Source organism: Hypomesus nipponensis, chromosome 9, assembly GCF_054491055.1.
Source record: "Hypomesus nipponensis isolate SF chromosome 9, ASM5449105v1, whole genome shotgun sequence".
NCBI lineage: Eukaryota > Metazoa > Chordata > Actinopteri > Osmeriformes > Osmeridae > Hypomesus > Hypomesus nipponensis.
In genome coordinates, this window is record NC_140369.1 from 5,490,451 (window position 1) to 5,509,799 (window position 19,349).

Here is a 19,349-nt window from a genome sequence, read left to right on the forward strand (position 1 = left end):
ACACATCCTGGAAGCAGCAGTCAAGCTTGCTTTTCCCTTTTCCGTCGTCTGTTTCACCAAATTGGAACAGCGTTTTATAACTGCTGTTTAACTGACGACTTTAACAAGCCACCAGTTTGATTGCTAACAGGTTGTCGGCCCTATAGCCTTCCGATGCTACTACAAGAGTGTCTTCTTCGTAATGCTACGCTCTTATGGCGTGCAACAGAAACCGTTAACAGACTACAAAAAATCCTCTCTCAGTCATCATCATGTCGCTGTCTTCAGCACACAACCTGGGAAGAACCATGCGTTGGTGTTGGCTTGGAGGGAAGACATGGATTTAGATGGCTTTGGGGGCCATTTAATGACAGATCCTGCACGTTAGAGTTCTGGTAAATGCCAGTCATCCTTTTTTCTTTCCCTTGCTTTTCTGGTTAGATGGTTCATCCAAGCGTGGAGAACACTTGCTCAAACCCAGAGGATGACCTAATGGGGTTGGCAGATCACTAGCATCACCGTTCCCTCTTGCTCTCAAGAGTTAATAGGAACAATATGTTGACTTTGGAAGTGGCTCATGCCTCTCTCTCTCTCTCTCTCTCTCTGCTCTCTCTCTCTCTGCTCTCTCTCTCTGCTCTCTCTCTCTCTCTCTCTCTCTCTCTCTCTCTCTCTCTCTCTCTGCTCTCTCTCTTTCCCTCTCTGCACCAGTGGCAACTACCACTCGCTTTATTTTCCTGACTTTTCCGAAGACAAGCCGCAGTGTCGTTTCATTCGAGCATTTCAAAGTTACGTCAAACAACATCTTAACGGTCAGATCATAAGAAATGATTATTTTTGCAGTAATGACTGTGATTATTTTGGATGAGTGTATCCCATGTGTCAGCATTGAAGCACAGCTGGTTAAGCGCTGACACTGCCTCATAAGGGGCCGTTTGGGAAATAATAACACATACATATTCACATATGAAACATTCACACACATTGACACTAGTACTTTCACATTTGTGAAATGCTTGCATAGACACATATGAAACACATTCACATGTGAAATGTTCACACGCGCATTCACACTGCTCAGGGAACATTCACTTACGTTCTTAAGGTTGGAGAGAGTCAGCAGGCTTGCTACAGTAACTAGCTCTGTTGGCGTTCTGTTTTTAGAGGTGTAATACACAGCTTTCCCTTATGTCTTCTATGCAGGTTTTCTTTTTAACACTTCCACCCAAGATTATTAAATATTTAGAGTTAGGCAAGTGAGATGTCCTCAATCTTCAGCTCCTGTTGAAAGAGTGTTTGTAGAAGATAGCAAGCCTAGACTACAGAATATTATTCCTTTGAGGAGGCAGAGAAGACAGTCTAAGCAGCCTCCTGCATGGAGACTAACTTCAATGTTTTAGTTGGGAAGGAATTCTTGGGTTTTCTAATCATCACAATGGACAGGATGAAAGAAATTGTTCTTTAATGCGCAATATTAGAAACAATTCCGAAAGTATAATATTAGTAGCTGTATATCACAGATGAATAAAAACAGACAGGCTTTACAGTGAGCTGAATGAAACAGATACAGGGGTGTCTGACAAAAACATACAACCACCAAACAATAATTACAGCAATGTTTTCCTTTACAGCATCAAAATAACTATAATTTGATGATAATAAATATATTGTTTTTTTAAATCATACAAGGCAGTCATATGATATATGTGAGCACCACAACTTTGAAACAAAGACAATACACCACAAGGCCTGTGTGGTTCAGTTCTGTGCAGGCATGACTAGACATTAATACCTTCTCTCTCTCATCTAGTCCATGACAGTTTAACGTTCTGTTTGGATGTCCTTTGTACTGTGGCCAGAAGAGAAGGCCCATCCCAATATCATATCCAGTGGAATGCCTGCCATTTGCAGTCAGATGTGGGATGTTGGTAAACAGCCTCTTCTAATACTCATTTTACTGTAAGAACACTTTCTAAACTTTTTCCTCCATCATGCCTCATTCATCGTAGACAGTTTGTACTGAAACAAAGACCTCGAATCCTAAAAGACAATCTGATACATTTAAAAGTTAGTTACGGTGTGAGACTTGTATACAGGTCTCTCTACAGATCATAGTTTTGCAGAAATGTTCATTGGAGAATACACTAAATAAAGTCATGGCATTACAGCCTTGGGGTCAGTTTTAAACACGGTTTAGAATCAGAATTTATATATGCAAAAAGCATTGGATAAGAACTACAGACAGTAAAATATAGCTATAATCCCCATTCTTTCCTAAAAACAATCTCCTCCCAATATTAGTGAGCAGTCATTCATCAAGTGGTCCTGCAGGGATGGGTCCTGGCTGGGTGGGGTGACTGTGAGTCTGTCTCAAACACCCTTGCCTGCTCCATCCTCCCCCTAAGCTGTGTGGGGGTCCCTGGGGCTGCCCTGTGGAACTGGCTACACCCCACAGTGATACCAGGCCAACAGTGTCGACACCAGGACCAGGGCCGGCATGAGCACCAGCCCCTCCCCTCCACTGGTCGGTGGTCCCAGAACAAGGCTGTCCTGCTTGCGGAAGCGATAGGAGGGCATAGCCACCGTCTGCTCCTGGCCGCAGAGCACCATGGCAGCCTGGTAGGAGGTGGGTCTCCTCTGGGGCCGGTCAGGGCTGGAGCCGTCCGTCGGCCTCTCTCCGTTGAACAGCAGGGGGCGCCCTCTGTGGTCGAGCTCCACCTTCAACAGCTCGTACTCCTTGTGGGGCAGCTTGATTCCCAGGGCCGTGCATCCGTTTGTGGGCGTCAAGTCCCGCTCCACCCCCAGCGCCCAGCCCCCCGCCCCGCCACAGCTCCCCACGGGACGGCTCCCGTTCAGCAGCCTCACCGTGGCCTCCTCCAGAGCCGTCACCCTCACCTCCGTCACCTTGAAGACGAACTCCGTCCCTCCGGCGACCTTCCCCGAGGGGCCCGTCTGGGCGTAGTGACCCGAGGCCCGCAGGGCGAAGGTAGGCCGGGTGCAGGTGGGGTCAGAGTAGTGGCGGTACACCCCCTCCCAGCCATGGTGCTCGGGGGCGAAGGTGAACTCTCTGGTCAGGAAGAGGACGGACGGGCGGGTTTCGCAGCGCTGACTCACCCAGCGACCGGACAGGGATATGGGGCCGGCGTGCGGCAGGGGCAACACCGGGGGGTGCTGTTCTGAGGAGCGGAACACCAGGGCACAGACAGGGCAGGGGTGGACGTGGTGCTGGGGGGAGAGAGAAGGAAAGGGGGTGGGAGTTAGAAAGTAAAGATTCAAGCAGCAAAGTCGCTGTTGTCTTCTAGGTGTTGTTGTAGCTTCATTTTTAACTGTGAGGCTTGACACAGGTCATGCCAAGGAAGGGACAAACCCACAGAAAACTCTTCAGTCCCTGTGTCAAATACGTCAGCACAGACAAAACTCACAGTACATGCTGAAACACAATTGGAAGTGATGCTCTGTTAATGTAATACACACTATGAGACCAGAGGATGGATGAAAAGACTCAAATTGTCATCATCGTGATGTTCCATTGTTTTTCTCGCAATCCTGTCATCCTCACCATGGCGTTCTGCAGTGGCAACTGGTAGCCAGTAGGGCGGTGATGTGTCCTCTGAGCCCAGTCAGTATGCACCTCCCCCAGAAACAGCTCCTGCACATTCCCTCCATGAGGGTGGTGCTGGGTCTCCACCCTCACCAGACCCAGCTCCCCCATGGAGAACCCCAGAGCCCCCAGACAGGCCCTGCCGGCCCGGGCGTTGTGCAGCTCGTACAGCTTCCCGGGCACCATGCGGCCGAGCCCCAGCCCCACACACACCTCCGGTAGCCGGGCGCTGAGGTGCTGCGTGGCCCCGGGGCTGTGGACCACCATGCCCACCTTCTGGAGGTGGTGATCAGCCTCGGTGGCTCCCCGGGTCAGCCAGGATGCCTGGCGGAGGCGCAGCTTGGCGCGGACCAGCAAGGAGTAGGTGGGCTGCTGGCAGGCGCTGTCGCTGTAGTAGTGCTGCAGGGCGCGGAGGTGGCGGCTGGCATGGAAGGTGTAGGAACGCGTCAGGAACTCAGGGCCGGGCCGCACCTCACACCTGCACAGGGAACGGAGGGGGAGGGAGGGAGGGATGAGTGTGGAGGTTGCCTTGCTGAGTGATGTCATGTTTGCTACACAGATAACGTTTGCTGAAGTGTTTGTGTGCGTGGATGATGATGGCTTGGGTACTCAACCCACACAGCTGAAGTTTCCTTCGCGAAAAATGACTCTGTCATCACATATGTGTTTATTTACTGTCATTTGATGATGAGAGTGCTCCTAGGGCACAAACCTGGTTGAAACCCAGTTCCCCTCCAGTCTAGGGGGAATGTCAGCTGTGATTTTCACCCCGTCCTGTAGGTGTCGTCGTTGGCACAGCGGCTCCCACTGCGTGCTGGCAGTGTGATTGGAGGAAGAGGAGAAGGGGGCGGAGGGAACCTCCCATAGCTTACTGCTGCTGGCGAGGAGCGCTGCTGTGGAAAACAAGACGAGACATCACCTGGGTCAGACGGTTTAAAGGCACTCACATACTCAGTCATTTGGATTAGAAAAGTCAGCAAAGACAGGTAAAAAAAAAAAGTTATGAAAGTTTAAAATCCCAATTTATGGAACTGAAACTTTATTTGACCTCAACCACTGCTTTGGTCAGGAGTACGTAGAACGCTCATGTGATTGATACACCAGACCCGGTCATTATCAGATCCACTCATCATCCTACTGTAGGCCTAGATGTCCCACACTGATCCCTCTGTGGTGTATACCAGAAGCAGAAACTCAAGGGTTCCCAGATCATAATCAGGCTCCTTCCTTAGACTTGACTCAACAGTCAGGGTTCATCCCTTTCTACGATGCAGTTTTGGGTTCAATATAGTTTTAGATCCATCATTTTATGTACCCCAACCATTTATCATGTATTTATCAACCCTAACCAACTGAAATACTGGATGTTAGGTCATTTTACAATTAACTGTATTGAAGATAGATATGATTAAGTTGCATTAACAGGTATTTTTTAAATCTAACTTTTTGAATTGACCAAATTTAAAAGGGAAAGTGCTCCAAGTAAATGTCCTTCTCTGGTCTAAACTATGCCATGGTCCACAGGGTTTTTAGTCATTTTAGTCTTAGAGGAGATTGTGCTGCATCCAAATTTAAATATGTAGATATCAATCTCAAGGTGATGAGAATCTTGCTCTGGCTACAGATTGCATGAGCATAGCTTTATAGTTTGGTCACTGTAGCTCACTGTGTGTGTGTGTGTGTGTGTGTGTGTTTATGTGTGTGTGTGTGTGTGTGTGTGTTTATGTGTGTGTGTGTGTGTGTGATGAAGATCATGGCTCCGGTTTCAGCCTTCTCGGCCAAACGTCAAACACTAACGAGGATGAGTTCTCGCAGACTCCCACTTGTCCTTTCTCACCCTGGTCTCCCCTCCCATCTCCCTCCACATCTCCTGCTGTGTCTCTCACCCTGGTCTCCCCTCCCATCTCCCTCCACATCTCCTGCTGTGTCTCTCACCCTGGTCTCCCCTCCCATCTCCCTCCACATCTCCTGCTGTGTCTTTCACCCGGGTTTCTCTTCCATCTCCCTCTCCTTCCCTTTCTCCCCCAGCTCTCTCTCCATAATTTCTCATTTTCCTCTCTCCACCTCCCCTTCTCTTTTCAGCTCTGCTCCATCTCTCCCCCCGTCCTTCTCTCCTTTTGGCCCCAGGATGCAGGAACTTGTCCTGGGTCTTGTGTAGACGGTTTTATGGATGTTCCCTCGCTGGCTCCAGGCCTGGGCCTGCTCTAAAGACTGTCCCTTGTTTGTCTATGACACACACTCACTCTTATCCCCCCATCCACCAAACCCACACCTCTACACTAACACTCCTCCAGCCTCCTAACCCGCCCTCCCTGCTTCACCCGGGCTGCTAGCAGGGAGGACATCATCAGTTAAGCCTGAGGTTGAAGAGGGTGGTTGTGGAAGAGTCAAAGACCAAGACCCAGGCTAGCTAACACTAGGATCCTGGCTAGCTAACAGTAGGACCCAGGCTAGCTAACACTAGGACCCTGGCTAGCTAACACTAGGATCCTGGCTAGCTAACACGAGGATCCTGGCTAGCTAACATGAGGATCCTGGCTAGCTAACACTAGGATCCTGGCTACCTAACACGAGGATCCTGGCTAGCTAACATGAGGATCCTGGCTAGCTAACACTAGGATCCTGGCTACCTAACACTAGGATCCTGGCTAGCTAACACTGGGATCCTGGCTCAGCTTGCTCATTCCTGATGTAGTTCATCAAGGGAGCTGGAGGGGGGAAGGAGCAGGAGGAAGAGGGATGGAGGAGGGTGGAGGGAGGTGGAGGGTGGTGGAGGGGGGTTGGAAGAGGTTGGATTGGGGACAGAGGGGTTTTGGAAGGGTAATGGATGTTTTGGGGACAGGGGTTTGTTCGAGTGTTCCAAGATTGCTGCCTCCTTGATTCTAATAGGATGGCAAGCACTGAAGGCTGTCCTACTTCCTGGACAGAGGATGTGAGAGACTGTTGGACTGTGTCCATCCTTGTGCAGAGAAGGACCTCCATGAAGACACAAACACACAGTGTCCAGGTTTGGGCTGGCGGCCCATTTTCTGATTAAAATGTGAACATGTTGATATTCCTAATATCTCTAGACAGAAACGTACAAACATTTCACTGCTCCCTGGTGTGTTTGTTTTTTCTCGGTGTCAGGGTGGTTTGTGAGGGGATGGGAGAGGCGCCGGGTTCATTAATATGCTGTAATACTGCACACACACACACACAATCACACACACACACACTGCAGGTCTGGATCCTGTTTGTCCACTGTAATGACATTGAAAAACAACTGCCAAAACATTCCTCCCTTGGCTGCTCACTGCTTTCAGGGGACAGGGTTTCTAATTGGTCAGGAGGGTCATACGCAGTTAATGTTTAGGGTTCTGATTGGCCAGTTTGATCCTCCATGTTTAATGTTTTGGATTGTTGTTAAACTTGGTTGTTTTAAGATTAATGTTTAAGGGTATGATTGGAATATTTAGATTTCATACATGACAAAAAAATCCCTGTACACATTCTTTCAATCCAACTGTCATTCAGTGGTCTCCTTTCTGTGATCAGTTTCCATTGCATATGGTTGTGCTTATAAACACTACGCATTACAAGAGACCAGTGCTTAACAGCAGAGTGACATACAGTGGTGTATCAACCATAATGAATTAAAATAGGTAATATGCCAAACTGTCAAATTGACACAGGCTAAAAGATGTATGACTTATTTTCAGACAAACACTGTCAAGCAAAAGAAAACCTTTGAAATAGTAATGGACCAAGCCAATAGCCAGCTGTTTATACAAGAATGAAGATACCCTTCCTCCCTGTTGTAGAAATTACTGTTCCTCATGAGACATGATTGGTGACCACAGTGTTTCACTTATCCTATCATGCTAGAGAATGGAGAATGGTGTGTGTGTGTGTGTGTGTGTGTGTGTGTGTGTGTGTGTGTTGGTGTGTGGCAGAAGGGCGTGTGTGTCTCTGTAGAGGGTGATGAAACAGGGCCCGGGGTTCTGTAGTCCTGTCAGTGTCCTATGGAGGGCGACACTGATCCTCCTTGTGTGTTTCTGGCCACTAGAGGGCAGCAGATGTGGAAGTGTGTGGTCTTGTCCAGCCTGTCCTGTCCTGTCAACACCAGACCAGACCGGACCAGACCAGGACTGTCTGAAGAGCTGCCAAAGTCATCTACCTGTCAGGAATTTTTAAGCTTAGGACTTTGACAAATACACACATTCGTGCAAACACACACACACGCACACTCTCTCTCACACACAAACACACGCACACATACACTGCAGACATTGATTTATAGAAAGGATGCCATTTATGAAGGACCTCCAGGTTGCTAGTTTGTTTGTTTGTGTTTGTGATTAAGGTTTGGCAGCTCTCTCTCTCCTCTCATGTCTCCCACATAACCTTGAGTCCAAACACAGCTCTATGTTGCCCTCTATTTAAAGTTGTCCTGGATAAATAGCAACTATCCAGAGCCTTCCCCTCCCCTCCCCTGCCCTCCCCTCCCCCCTCCCCTCCCCCCCCCCCCCCCCCCTCCCCCCTCTCCTCTCCTCTCCTCTCCTCTCCTCTCCTCTCCTCTCCTCTCCTCTCCTCTCCTCTCCTCTCCTCTCCTCTCCTCTCCTCTCCTCTCCTCTCCTCCCCTCCCCTCCCCTCCCCTCCCCTCCCCTCCCCTCCCCTCCCCTCCCCTCTCCTCTCCTCTCCTCTCCTCCCCTCTCCCCTCTCTAACCCAGTGGCAAAGGACGAAACCTCTAGAGTTGTACCAGAATCCTCTTGTCCTCACACATGGCTACATGTCTTTTATGAACCTTTCCCTCCTCCCCTCTTCCTCACCATACCCCCTCCACCCCCCTTCCCCTCCACCCCCCTTCCCCTCCGCCCCCACCCTGATTACCGGCCCCTTGATGAAACAGCCTCTGTTCACGCCTCATTTAATCTGGATGGTTTTCAGATTCCTTTCTTCTTTTTTTCTCTTTCTTTCTTTGTTTCTTTTCTTAACAGGGGCTGATGAGCTACAATTGGACGGAAGGAGAGACGGAAGCCTCTTCACGACACGTGTGTGTGTGTGTCTTGGTGTGTGTGTGAGCCTAGAGATGCTGAATTGTCACGCATGAGTGTACATCTGGGTGTTTGTCCAGTAAAGACACACAAACTCACACAAACACACACAGCATCGTAGCCTTGGATAAAGGGGATCTCAATGCCCATGTATTCAGAAACACTAATAACACTAGCAGACTATAAACTTCTTATATCTCTGATTTGTTGATGGAGTTGAATGCCTCTCCCTCTGGCTGTGCTGTAGTCAGTAAGAATGTTTGATCATAATCATCCGTTCCTGCTCTCAAGTTATTCTTGCCTGCTGACAGCCTGTTAAGCTCCTTCACTAGCGATGGCATCCAGCTGCAAAACAACAGAGCCAGTCTGGGGTCAGATGGGTTAACTGCATGGGTTCTGCTACACTTTCTTCAGAGTGCCAACCAGCTACCCCCTCTTGTCTCCTGTCTCTGCTCCTTCACCCCTCCCAACCCCCCTGTCTCCCCCGTGGTCTCCCTCAATACAACGTCCGTCACCCTCCCCCATCCCCAGAAGTGTCCTCTGGTCCGAGGGCAGGGTTAGGGTCCAACACTGTTGTCTTTTCATCAAAGTTAAAGCTGCTTAATCCAGCAGCCTTGTTTATTTAGAGAAGGGATGAAGTGGGATGATGGGGGTCCCTCCTCGAGAATCACTCTTCCTCGATCCCCACCCTGCCTCTACACTTGCCTCTGCCTCCGCCAACCTGCCTCTACCCCCCACCCCCCCTCCTGCCTCCACCTTTGCCTGTACCCCTGCACACTGGCTCAACAGCTGTCTTGCTCACATTAGTTCACCACTTCCCCCCTCCTCCCTGAGTCTGCTCTACAGTACCTATGCCTCGGTCTCTGTCCCCACCAACACAAACTCCACCTTCCCCAACTCTCCACAATACTGATTCATGGTCTCATGGACACAAAACGACTGAACGGATGACGGAATCATCTCCACTAAAAAGAAACAAGTCAAACGGAGAAGAGGAGAATGAAAGAGGGAGCTGGAGAGGAAACAGGAAAGGGTAAGAGGAAATGAGAGGTGAAGAGTGACAGGAAGAGGGAGAGATCGAGGAGGAGGGGAAGTGTTGTCGATGTTGTGGACGAGAGTCGAGCTTAGCCGTGGCTTCCTCTCTCTCCTCCCGGCTGGGTTTTGGAGCGACCGTTACCATGGAAACGACACACCGAAGAGAACGCAATGGGATGGACGACTACGGAGACACGAAGGAAACGTCACCCAGCCGAGCAGAACAGAGCAGGGCTACAGATGAGATAGTCTGAATGGTCTCATTGAAGCTAGAGGTAACAGTCATATGGGGGAGTCAGATGGCTGAGCGGTTAGGGAATCGGACTAGTAATCTGAAGGTTGCCAGATCGATTACCGGCCAAGCCAAATGACGATGTGTCCTTGGGCAAGGCAATTCCCCCTACTTGCCTTGGGGGGAATGTCCTTACTGTAAGTCACTCTGCATAAGAGCGTCTGCTAAATGACTAAATGTAAATGTAACAGTGATCATGTGACCAGAGATTCCAGATAGCAGGGCCAGGACCTTTGTGTAAACCTCAAGCAGACTGGAGGTTTCCTGGGTTCATCTGGTGGTTTCATTCACCCAGAACAGGGAACAGATCTGGGATGCCGTCAAAGAAAAAATCTGTTGATGACACGTTCCACCCCCTTCTACCGTGAGCGTAGGAGGTTAGAGGTGAAGGTTCAGAGATCAGTGTGTATTGCACAGAGAGTGTAAGTACTGATTTCTCCTCTGCAGGATTACAACATCAGGATAAGCAGAGCAAAAAGTTGCCATGAAGTCTGAGTCAATGTCTTCAATCGATACTGAAGACTCCGGAGTTGTGTGGTTTTAGACACTGTCCTGGTGATCAGTCACAGTCCACAGCAACCTGGAGAATACTGAGGGCCATGTGACTTGTTGCCCCGTTGACTAAACTATGAAACCGAAGAAAGTAAACTGGCCAGAGTTTGCCAAGCTTGGTCTGTGTCTGGGCCAACACATGAACCTCCCTTGTCTCCTTCATTCAGCCACTAGCCCTGTCCCCTTCACTGGCTTCGCAGAGGGAGACCATCTACCATGAAGCTACCCTTCCAGTGGTTGCCAGACTACGGAGACATCCCTTTCCACTCAGGGTTACCAACTCTGACCAACTGGTTGGCGTGTTATTCCTGTACGTGCTTGCACGTCAATACATTTATACAAACCGATGTATGATGTACGAGACAGAACCCAAAAGTGAGATATTCTGGCAGAGAATTGAGAGTGTGCTAGGGTTGCCAAAACTGGTGATGAGGTGAAGGGGGGTTGGGTGTGGGGGATGAAGGGAGTCGAGCGGGGGTGGGTGTGGAGCTGAGGGTGGAGTGGAAGAGGCAGTAGGGTGAGGGGAGGCAGTGGGTTGACGAGGGAGTAGGGATTGAGGGGTTCAGGGGGGTGGGGAGGGGGGGTTCCATGACAGTGATTACGAGTGGCCAGATGCCTCCTGCAGTCCCTCGCTACTGTCACCCTAACCAGCCTTGACGGGAAAAACGTTGGGCTGCCCTCCACCCCCCCCCCCACCCCCACCAGAGGACAATCATCAGTAAACGTGGGTCTGATGCTGGATCACTAACCCAAGTCTGCTGTTGTTCTAACCATTAACATAATGGCAACATTAGTTCCAGGGCCACGCTTCCCTGCCTCTGGGGAAGAATGGTTGTGGCACACCAAGGTTTCCTCCACCGAGGATTCCCTGCTCTGCGCTGCTCCTGCGTGGTTCGGCCTGAACACAGACACGCTGTTCCACAGAGCCCGCACCAGGAAGCTGGGCTTTACAAAGTGTCAACTCCAGTGAGTTGACCTTGCAATGTTGTTTTAGCTTAGAATTAGACAAATTGCCGTAAATGGCTCCCCAAAAGCAATACTATAACCTGAATAAAAAAAAAATTTGTTGTTGTATTTTTTAAGGTTTATCTTTGTGATATGTAAGTCCAAAAGTGATTCACTGGGACAGCTGGCTGTTAATATCTTTGATATATTGTAGTCTTATCTTCAAGAGGTCCATCTTTGAATCACAAGATATGAATTTTGCCACAACCTCAAATGCACTTTGCACTTTGCACACGTCCAATTAACTATTTTATCCTGCACTCAGACATTTAAAACTTATGAAACTTAAGAAATATTATTCATCATCCTCTGTATTACCTCAACACAATCATGGTAGTGTCTGGCTTGAGGCTGGTTGTTACAGAAGTTACTGACTTTCCAGGAGAATGTTAGACAGTCTATGTTAGACCAAATGTGAGACTCTGGAGGGTCAGAGGACAGATAAACAGACACAGCAGGACAGGACAGAGCAACACAAAGAGCAAGATTGGTGGAAAAGGAAAGAGAAAATTGAAGAGACAACGTGAGGAAGAAAGAGAAAAACGTCAAAAAGAGACTGAAATGAAGGAAGACGGAGATTAAGAAACAGAAATACTCACACAGAGTCAGAGACAGGGAGACATGAAGAGATGTAGAAACAGCAAAAGAGAAAGGAGAGCTAAATAGAAATAGAGCATGGAATAGCTTACCTTGCCAGAGCCACAGTCCTTTCAGCAGGTGAGTGAAAAGTCCACTTGACATGGTCCCGCTGATCCAGAGCGCACACACACACAACTCAATCTCTCTCTCTCTCACACACACACACACACACACTTGCACTTACTCAAGTGCAGACACCCTCATTCTCTGAAAGCAAATTAATATCCTGAGTCCGGTCTCCTGCTTAGTAAGACTTGTCCATCCAAAGCTTCACCACAGTAATGGTAATCAAAGTCCATTAATCCAAGCTAGTTGTTCCTCCTTTTCTCTCCTCCTCTACCCTTCCCCTCCTCTACTCCTCCGGCTGCTGTCTGTCCATGGTCTGAAGGGAGGTCCTCGCAGGCAGACAGAGAGCGAGACCTGGGCTGGTTAAGGGCTTCTTACTCTGCTGCTCTACTGGAGTGAATGCGGGAGAAGACTGTCTCCCCTCTCTCTCTCTCTCTCTCTCTCTCTCTCTCTCTCTCTCTCTCTCTCTCTCTCTCTCAGGTTTACTTTTCGAGAGTTGTAGCTGAGCGCATGTGTGTGCGCGAGGGAGATAGTGAGAGAGTGTGACTGCATGTGTTCTGGCCAGGCTGTGGGTCAGTACTGAGGAGAGGGAGGGAGGCTGGGTGAGTGGGTGGGTGGGTGGATATGAGAGAGAGAGTTAGAGAGTGAGAGAGAGAGAGAGAGACCAGACGCAAAGATTAAGATTTTAGAGTTAGGTGCAGGACACATTTCAGACAAGATATCCACTGCTGCTAGATAATTATGTACAAAACATTCTTTGTTTACTGTGATTTAGTAATTAGCACCACTATAAACCAATATTTAAATAATGTTTCAGGAGATCCACAGTCTATTTTACTTCTGAAGTACAGGATTAAGTCAATCCTCTGAGACACACACAGCGTACTGTCAAACTTCTAGTACTGACATAGTCCCTGCACCTCCTTACCAGGGCAGAGTGAAGCAGAACAGGCCATAGCTGGACTGAGGGGCATCTGCACAGAGGAGACACTCTTTACACCAGCCCACATCACACCTGAGAGGAAAAACACAGACAGAAACACAGAGGAGGGAGGGAGGGAGGGAGGGAGGGAGGGAGGGAGGGAGGGAGGGAGGGAGGGAGGGAGGGAGGGAGGGAGGGAGGGAGGGAGGGAGGGACGGAGGGACGGAGGGACGGAGGGAGGGAGGGAGGGAGGGAGGGAGGGAGGGAGGGAGGGAGGGAGGGAGGGAGGGAGGGAGGGAGGGAGGGAGGGAGGGAGGGAGGGAGGGAGGGAGGGAGGGAGGGAGGGAGGGAGGGAGGGAGAGATGGAGGGGGTGGGGAGTGAGAGAGAAGCTACTGTTTCTTACCAACAGTATTCAGGGTTATTATGTGGGGAGAGGCAGTCTGATCCTGGATCAGGGCTCACGGCGAGAATCAGAGAGGAAAGAGAGGCTGGCAGAGTTCCAGACTGATCTCAGGTCTGACATCTGCTTCCCTTTGGAGAATTCTTCCTCTGTTTCTGGGTGTGGAAGGCTTTGATCCACTCAAGTTCCTTGCCAGAATGCACACACACCTGCACACACACAGACGTGACACATAAGAACACAAACAGAGATACACATCGAGCACCCAGTCATTCAAAAAATTGGAATCCACTCAAAGAATCATTTTCATATTAAAGTCTGAAAATGTCCCTAGGCTTTCCTCTGATGAGTAAACTTCTTCATGTACTGCCAAATAATTTTATATGTGTGGGGCTTGTTTGTTCACACACACACACACACACTCACAGACACACAATAAGCCAGGGTGCTAAACACACAGGGCATCAGTCCATGTTGTGGTCAAAACTCCTTCAGGTAGCAGATCAAAGTTCACCTGAATGTGCTACTGAGCTAACAGCGCCCTCCCCAGGGCTCAAACTGCCCCTGCACCGCAGAATCCTCTCCACTCTTCTCCTCTCCTCTCAAAAAACATCTAACAAAACACCAGTAACAGTGAGCAGGGGGACAGCGGAAGAGAACAGTCCTGGTATGGTCGGGAGAGACAGACAGGGCAGGTCTGGAGATCCGGAGGTGGGAGTTGGCTGCTCTGGTGGAGGCTGATTGATGGCTGGGGGCCAAGCTCCAGGAGATCCAGCCCCAACCAGCCCACTCAGGGGTGTGCAGGAGGGGGGGTAGGGTAGGAGGGGGGGGTAGGGTAGGAGGGGGGTAGAGGCTGGCTTGCACAGAACAAAAAGATTGCGTGTCCTCTCACTTTCCGGACGCACACACATACACGCACAGGCAGCCCACAACTGATAAGAGGAGGCCTCTAATCATCACACATTCACATCCCGGGGTGTAATCTGGCAGATGTGCAACTCCGAACAAGTACACACGCACGCACACACACACACACACCTACACACCTACACACATACACAGCTAAATATTCCTGGATCATTTATTTTCTCTTGACCTTCTTCTGTCATCTCCAGAGCTCCACACGGTATGGATAAACCACAGCTGGGAGATAATTCCCAACACACACCAGTGTGACAAGCGGGTTGGGAGCACAGGTTGACCACAGGTTGACCACAGGTTGACCACAGGTTGACCACAGGTTGACCACAGGTTGACCACAGGTTGACCACAGGTTGACCACAGGTTGACCTTGGCGTCGAGTGTTTGGTCGCTGAGTTGACAGTAAGGACTGCAGTTGTAATGGCAGTTTGAAGTGTTGCCGGTGGTGACAGTATAGTGAGGTGCAGCCAGATGAACGTCTACATGGAGGTCTGAGCTTGTGTTTGGAAGCTTCCCCTATCTGGACTGAATAAGCCACCAGCACTGAGATAGTGGTTGTTTTGAAGTGTGGGTGCAGGTCTGTCTATGCAGAATGTGTGTGCAACAGTTTTCTTATCATGTTGCAGCATGGCAGTGAGGAGTGGCCGTGGGCCAGATGGATTTCTGCCCAGATTGTCAGATATCTTTCTAGTCTCAGTATCGATCTAGATGTGCATGTATTGATTAGTAAAATAGTGTTCAGGCATCACTTTCAAGACTATCAAACTCAGTATTCTTTTGAGTCTCCAGAACCTCTCTATGTCTCTGTCTCTCTCTGCCTCTGCCTCGGTCTCTCTCTGTCTCTCTCTGCCTCTGTCTCTGCCTCTCTCTGTCTCTTTCTCTATTGTCTCTCTGTCTCTCTGTCTCTCTGTCTCTGTCTCTGCCTCTCTCTCTGTCTGTGTGCCTGTCCACTCTCAGCTCTCAGCAAACATCTTGTTTGTGGCAGCAAAGCCAAACAAGGCCAAGCACACATGCAGACACACACACATGCTTGTCAGCCCAGAGGATGATGCATGACAGCTGCAATTGGTATGAATTGTTGTGGCTGTGTGTGGCAGAGGGGTATGTGTGTGTTTTCCTGTGTGTGGTTGCTATGCGCGTGTGTGTGTATGTATTTTTTTTGTCCCTGGTTTAAGCACAGATGGAGGTGACACTAAGACATGCTGCTAACTGCATTCCAATGCAGCTCATCTGTCTTACAACCGCCCACACACACACACACATAACAGTAAGGTCATCAAACCGTGTGTGTCACACAGTACATACAGTAAGAGTCGTTAACACATAGGGAGAAGATAGCAGAGCAGATAGCAGTCTGTCCTGGGCCTGGTCTGATCGGCCTGTTTCTACTGACAGATGACAGCACATAGGGCCAACCAAATTCCCTCTTCAACTCCCCCCCCCCCCTCCCCCTCACTGGCTCTCTCCGTTAACAACTTATGTCAAAGCGGCCTGATTTTCCACTTCATCAAGGTGCTTCCTTTGTTAATGCATTCGTAGGAGGCGTTTCCTGTGTCCTGTATGGTTTGAAATGTGAGAGAAGCGGTTGGCTGTTGACATAGCTGCCACTGACTGCGCTCCCCAGTCTGACAGAATCAAGCTGGGATCCCTAACACTTTGAAATGTAAATGAAATACAACCCAGCCACACACAGAGAGAGAGAGAGAGAGAGAGAGAGAGAGATTTTAGAGTTAGGTGCAGAAGGACACATTTCAGACAAGATATCCATTGCTGCTACAGAGAATTATGTACAAAATACCCCAACATTCTTTGTTAACTGTGCTTTAGTGATTAGCACCACCATAAACCAATATTTAAATCATGTTTCAGGAGATCCACTTAAGCAATAAGCCCCAAGAGGCCATGTTTTGCGCTGATTTTAGAACAGGTAAGGGGAGTTGTTAGGCATGACGCAAAGCGGAGTGCCGAAAACCTAAATGGGCTCTTGGCGTGCGAGTGGAGGAGCGGATGGAGCTTCCTTTCCAGCCTCGTGTCTTCACTCTGCCTCCTGAACCCGGTGTGGGGACTTCAGCCCTGCTGCTGAGGAAGGTGAACACGGACACTGAAGCACCCTCACAGCCACTGAGTCAACACGGATGTCACATACGGACATATGGTTCCCCACACCTTCTGACATTCTGAGTTATGGAAGATGCAGCCAAGGGGTTTGTCTCAGGGAAGCAATCCATCTAGAATGTGCATGCAAAATGTTTGATTAAGAAAATGAACTCATCTATAAGTATTTTTACTTCATGCATAACATTCACTTCACCAAGCCTAGGTGCATCTGCTGCTTGGCTTGCATCTAGAGAGGTAGACAGTCTTGCAAATAATCAATGATTACCTGCAAGTCGTGGTATACTTGTTTCTCATCCACCCAAAGGAGCAGTCCCATAACAGACAATTGTAAGGCGAATCAAATGCACCTCAAAAACTTTCAAGTCATGTAAAAGTTTTTGAGGTTGACCAGGTCTGGGGGAAAGAGTTTATCCTGTGGGTGCAATCGTCCAGCCTGCAAAGGCTGAATCAAGCACACCTCCGGAGTGACCCCGGGCTGCCACCACCGTGTCTCATATCCTCGGCTTTACGAGCCGCTGCTTCGCCCCTCTGACGCCTGTCAGGAGGAGAAGGTGCCGTCTCATGACTGTCACATTCCAGCCTGGGAACACGGAGGGACTGCTGCCCCCACCGGGAGATAGGCCCGGGAGATTAGAGGAGGTGGAGGGGAGGAGGGGTGAAAGGTAAAAGGGGGAGGGGGGGGGTGAGAGGCCCGGAAGATGGAGACGGGTGGTTTGGGGGAAAGGGAAGAGGTGGGGTGGAGGCGGACCGGTGAGGGAGGGGAGGCCAAGGAGGAAAAGAGACAGGGAAGGAAGGAGGGAGGTGTAGTATGGAGACAGGGAGAATCGGAGGTGGGAAAATAGATGAGGCAGGAGTAGGCAGTGAAAACCTCTAACAGCTATGTCAGAGTTAGAATCCTGAACGCCCACGCTACTCCTTCCAGAAAATATCATTCAGACAGGAATGAGTGTTTGCTGTTCCCCGTAAGCACCTGAGAAGTGCAGATCTTCGTGTAAGATCCTAATCATCATTGCTTCCATTCTGGGTTGCTGGCAGTCATTTAGCTGCAGTTATAGGTGTTGACAGATATAGAGGAAAGCAGTAGATGAGGGTGGTTAGGGAGTGGGGTGGGAGGGACATGGAGGGAGAGATAAGCGTTGAGAGAGCGAGGAAGGGGGGTAAAGAAGACCAGGTGAGAGTAGAGGAGGTATTGTTTCCAGGTATAGCTGAGCGGTGGATAAAAGAATGCAGACTCTCTCATTTCATACCTGCGGACAGGTGCTTGGCAGGGCCAGGCCAGGCCTGCGTGTGTGGAAGAAGGGGGGGGGAGAGAGGGAGAAGGGGGAGAGACCTTCAGAGAAGATCAAAGAAGGTCACGCTATTCCTCCTTCTTCCCTCGCTCTCCCCCTCCACTGATCTGGAAACGATAGATTTTCATTCCTACGGTTGCTCCTGAAGAGGGGGAACATGGTCGGGTTACCGGAGAGAGGAGGGGGGGGAGGGGGGCTTGGGGGAGGGGGGCTTGGGGGAGAGGGGCTTGGGGGAGGGGGAGGGAGGTGGATACAGGGAAAGTCAGCATTTAGCATTCTTCTCTTTAATTTACGGCAACATAGCGCATCAACTTTATTTATATAGGCTTTCATTCTGTTATTGAAGCCATTAAACCATCAATCTTGTCCATGGTTTATGACGTTCCTCCACTTATTTGTTTGAGTGTTTTCAAAGTGACTTTCAGAGTTATGTGTTTCTCCAAAGATTCTCCTCGTCTTCCTAACGTGGGTCACTGGACCTGTGATGAAAGTGTGCTGTGCTCTGCCTTAGTCAGACAAGATGTCAACATTGTGGAATCATCCCCCCCAACACTGCTCTCCACATAGTACTGTTTTCGAAGTCCCCCCTACCCTAACCCTAACCCTCATCCTTCCCTCAACCTCATACTCACACGCACTCTCACCCAAACCCTCTTTCACCTCCTCTCTCATCCTACCTACCCTCCTCAATCTCGCCCTAACCTCCCCCACATCCTCCACATCCCCTAGTCATCCAGTCAGAGCATGTTAGTTACAGTCTATCTATTATGTTATATGGCTACATACTCTTTTTATTAAAACAATAGGCATCCTATTTCATGGCTTTCTGCTGCTGGATTTATGTGAGCATCCATGCTTGGCTACAAGAACCATCTGTGGCTTCTTACCAGAGCTGGACACCGTATATTTACAGCGCTGGCCTCTTTATGATTCTTCAACTGTAGAGGGGACTGGAGCAAGCTAGCGAGCGCTGAGCTGCGAACCCCAGACGTTATTTACTGCCGTGTTGTTCCTTTGAGACGTCCAGCCACGATATGGGACAGCAAGCACACAGGAATTAAATTACCATCGAAATGTAGGGATCCTTTCTAAAGAATGGGCTTCCTTGTTGGGTAGCCGACGTTTTAACCCCCATTGAAGGGGACTCTCCTGTGAAGCCTAGCTGAAGGAGTAATGGCTAAAACAGCTAGTATAAACGAGTGGAAACGGCATTGGCATGTATCCTGCATGTTGTGTGATGTACAGTAGGCTTGTCGTTTGGATGCTGTTGATTTGGCGTTATGGTGTTGTCGTTGCTGTGTTGCTGGCATGATGCTGGTGTGTCACTGGCATGGTGCTGAGTGGATTTTGGCATGATGCTTAGGTGATGCTGGCATGTCTTTGGTGTATTGTTGGCATTAATGTGTGATGTCTGCAGAGTGGTTGTTGACACTGAGTTAGCATGATGTTTGCGTTTTGTTAGCATGTAGGCAGCATCTCATTAGCATGTTGTTAG

General features: G+C 49.5%; 1 protein-coding gene across 1 annotated transcript; it reads right to left on the reverse strand.

The window, feature by feature from the left end:
• Positions 1–1,438: 1,438 nt before the first annotated feature.
• On the reverse strand, positions 1,439–12,601 carry apcdd1l (adenomatosis polyposis coli down-regulated 1-like). The gene is made up of 4 exons (XM_084706449.1): positions 12,188–12,601; positions 4,290–4,470; positions 3,536–4,055; positions 1,439–3,201 (listed from the first exon to the last, which is right to left on the reverse strand). The coding sequence occupies exons 1-4, from the start codon at positions 12,237–12,239 to the stop codon at positions 2,419–2,421; spliced, it is 1,536 nt and encodes a 511-aa protein (XP_084562575.1). The 5' UTR covers positions 12,240–12,601; the 3' UTR covers positions 1,439–2,418.
• Positions 12,602–19,349: the final 6,748 nt, after the last annotated feature.

What these genes read in the sequence shown, in the direction of transcription:
- apcdd1l (XM_084706449.1), bottom strand. Translation starts at nt 12,239, where the DNA reads ATGTCAAGTGGACTTTTCACTCACCTGCTGAAAGGACTGTGGCTCTGG. An exon ending in AGGACTGTGGCTCTGGCAAG is followed by an intron (nt 4,471 to 12,187) that starts GTAAGCTATTCC and finishes TGTTTTCCACAG; the next exon opens with CAGCGCTCCTCGCCAGCAGC. An exon ending in GGGAACTGGGTTTCAACCAG is followed by an intron (nt 4,056 to 4,289) that starts GTTTGTGCCCTA and finishes TTCCCTGTGCAG; the next exon opens with GTGTGAGGTGCGGCCCGGCC.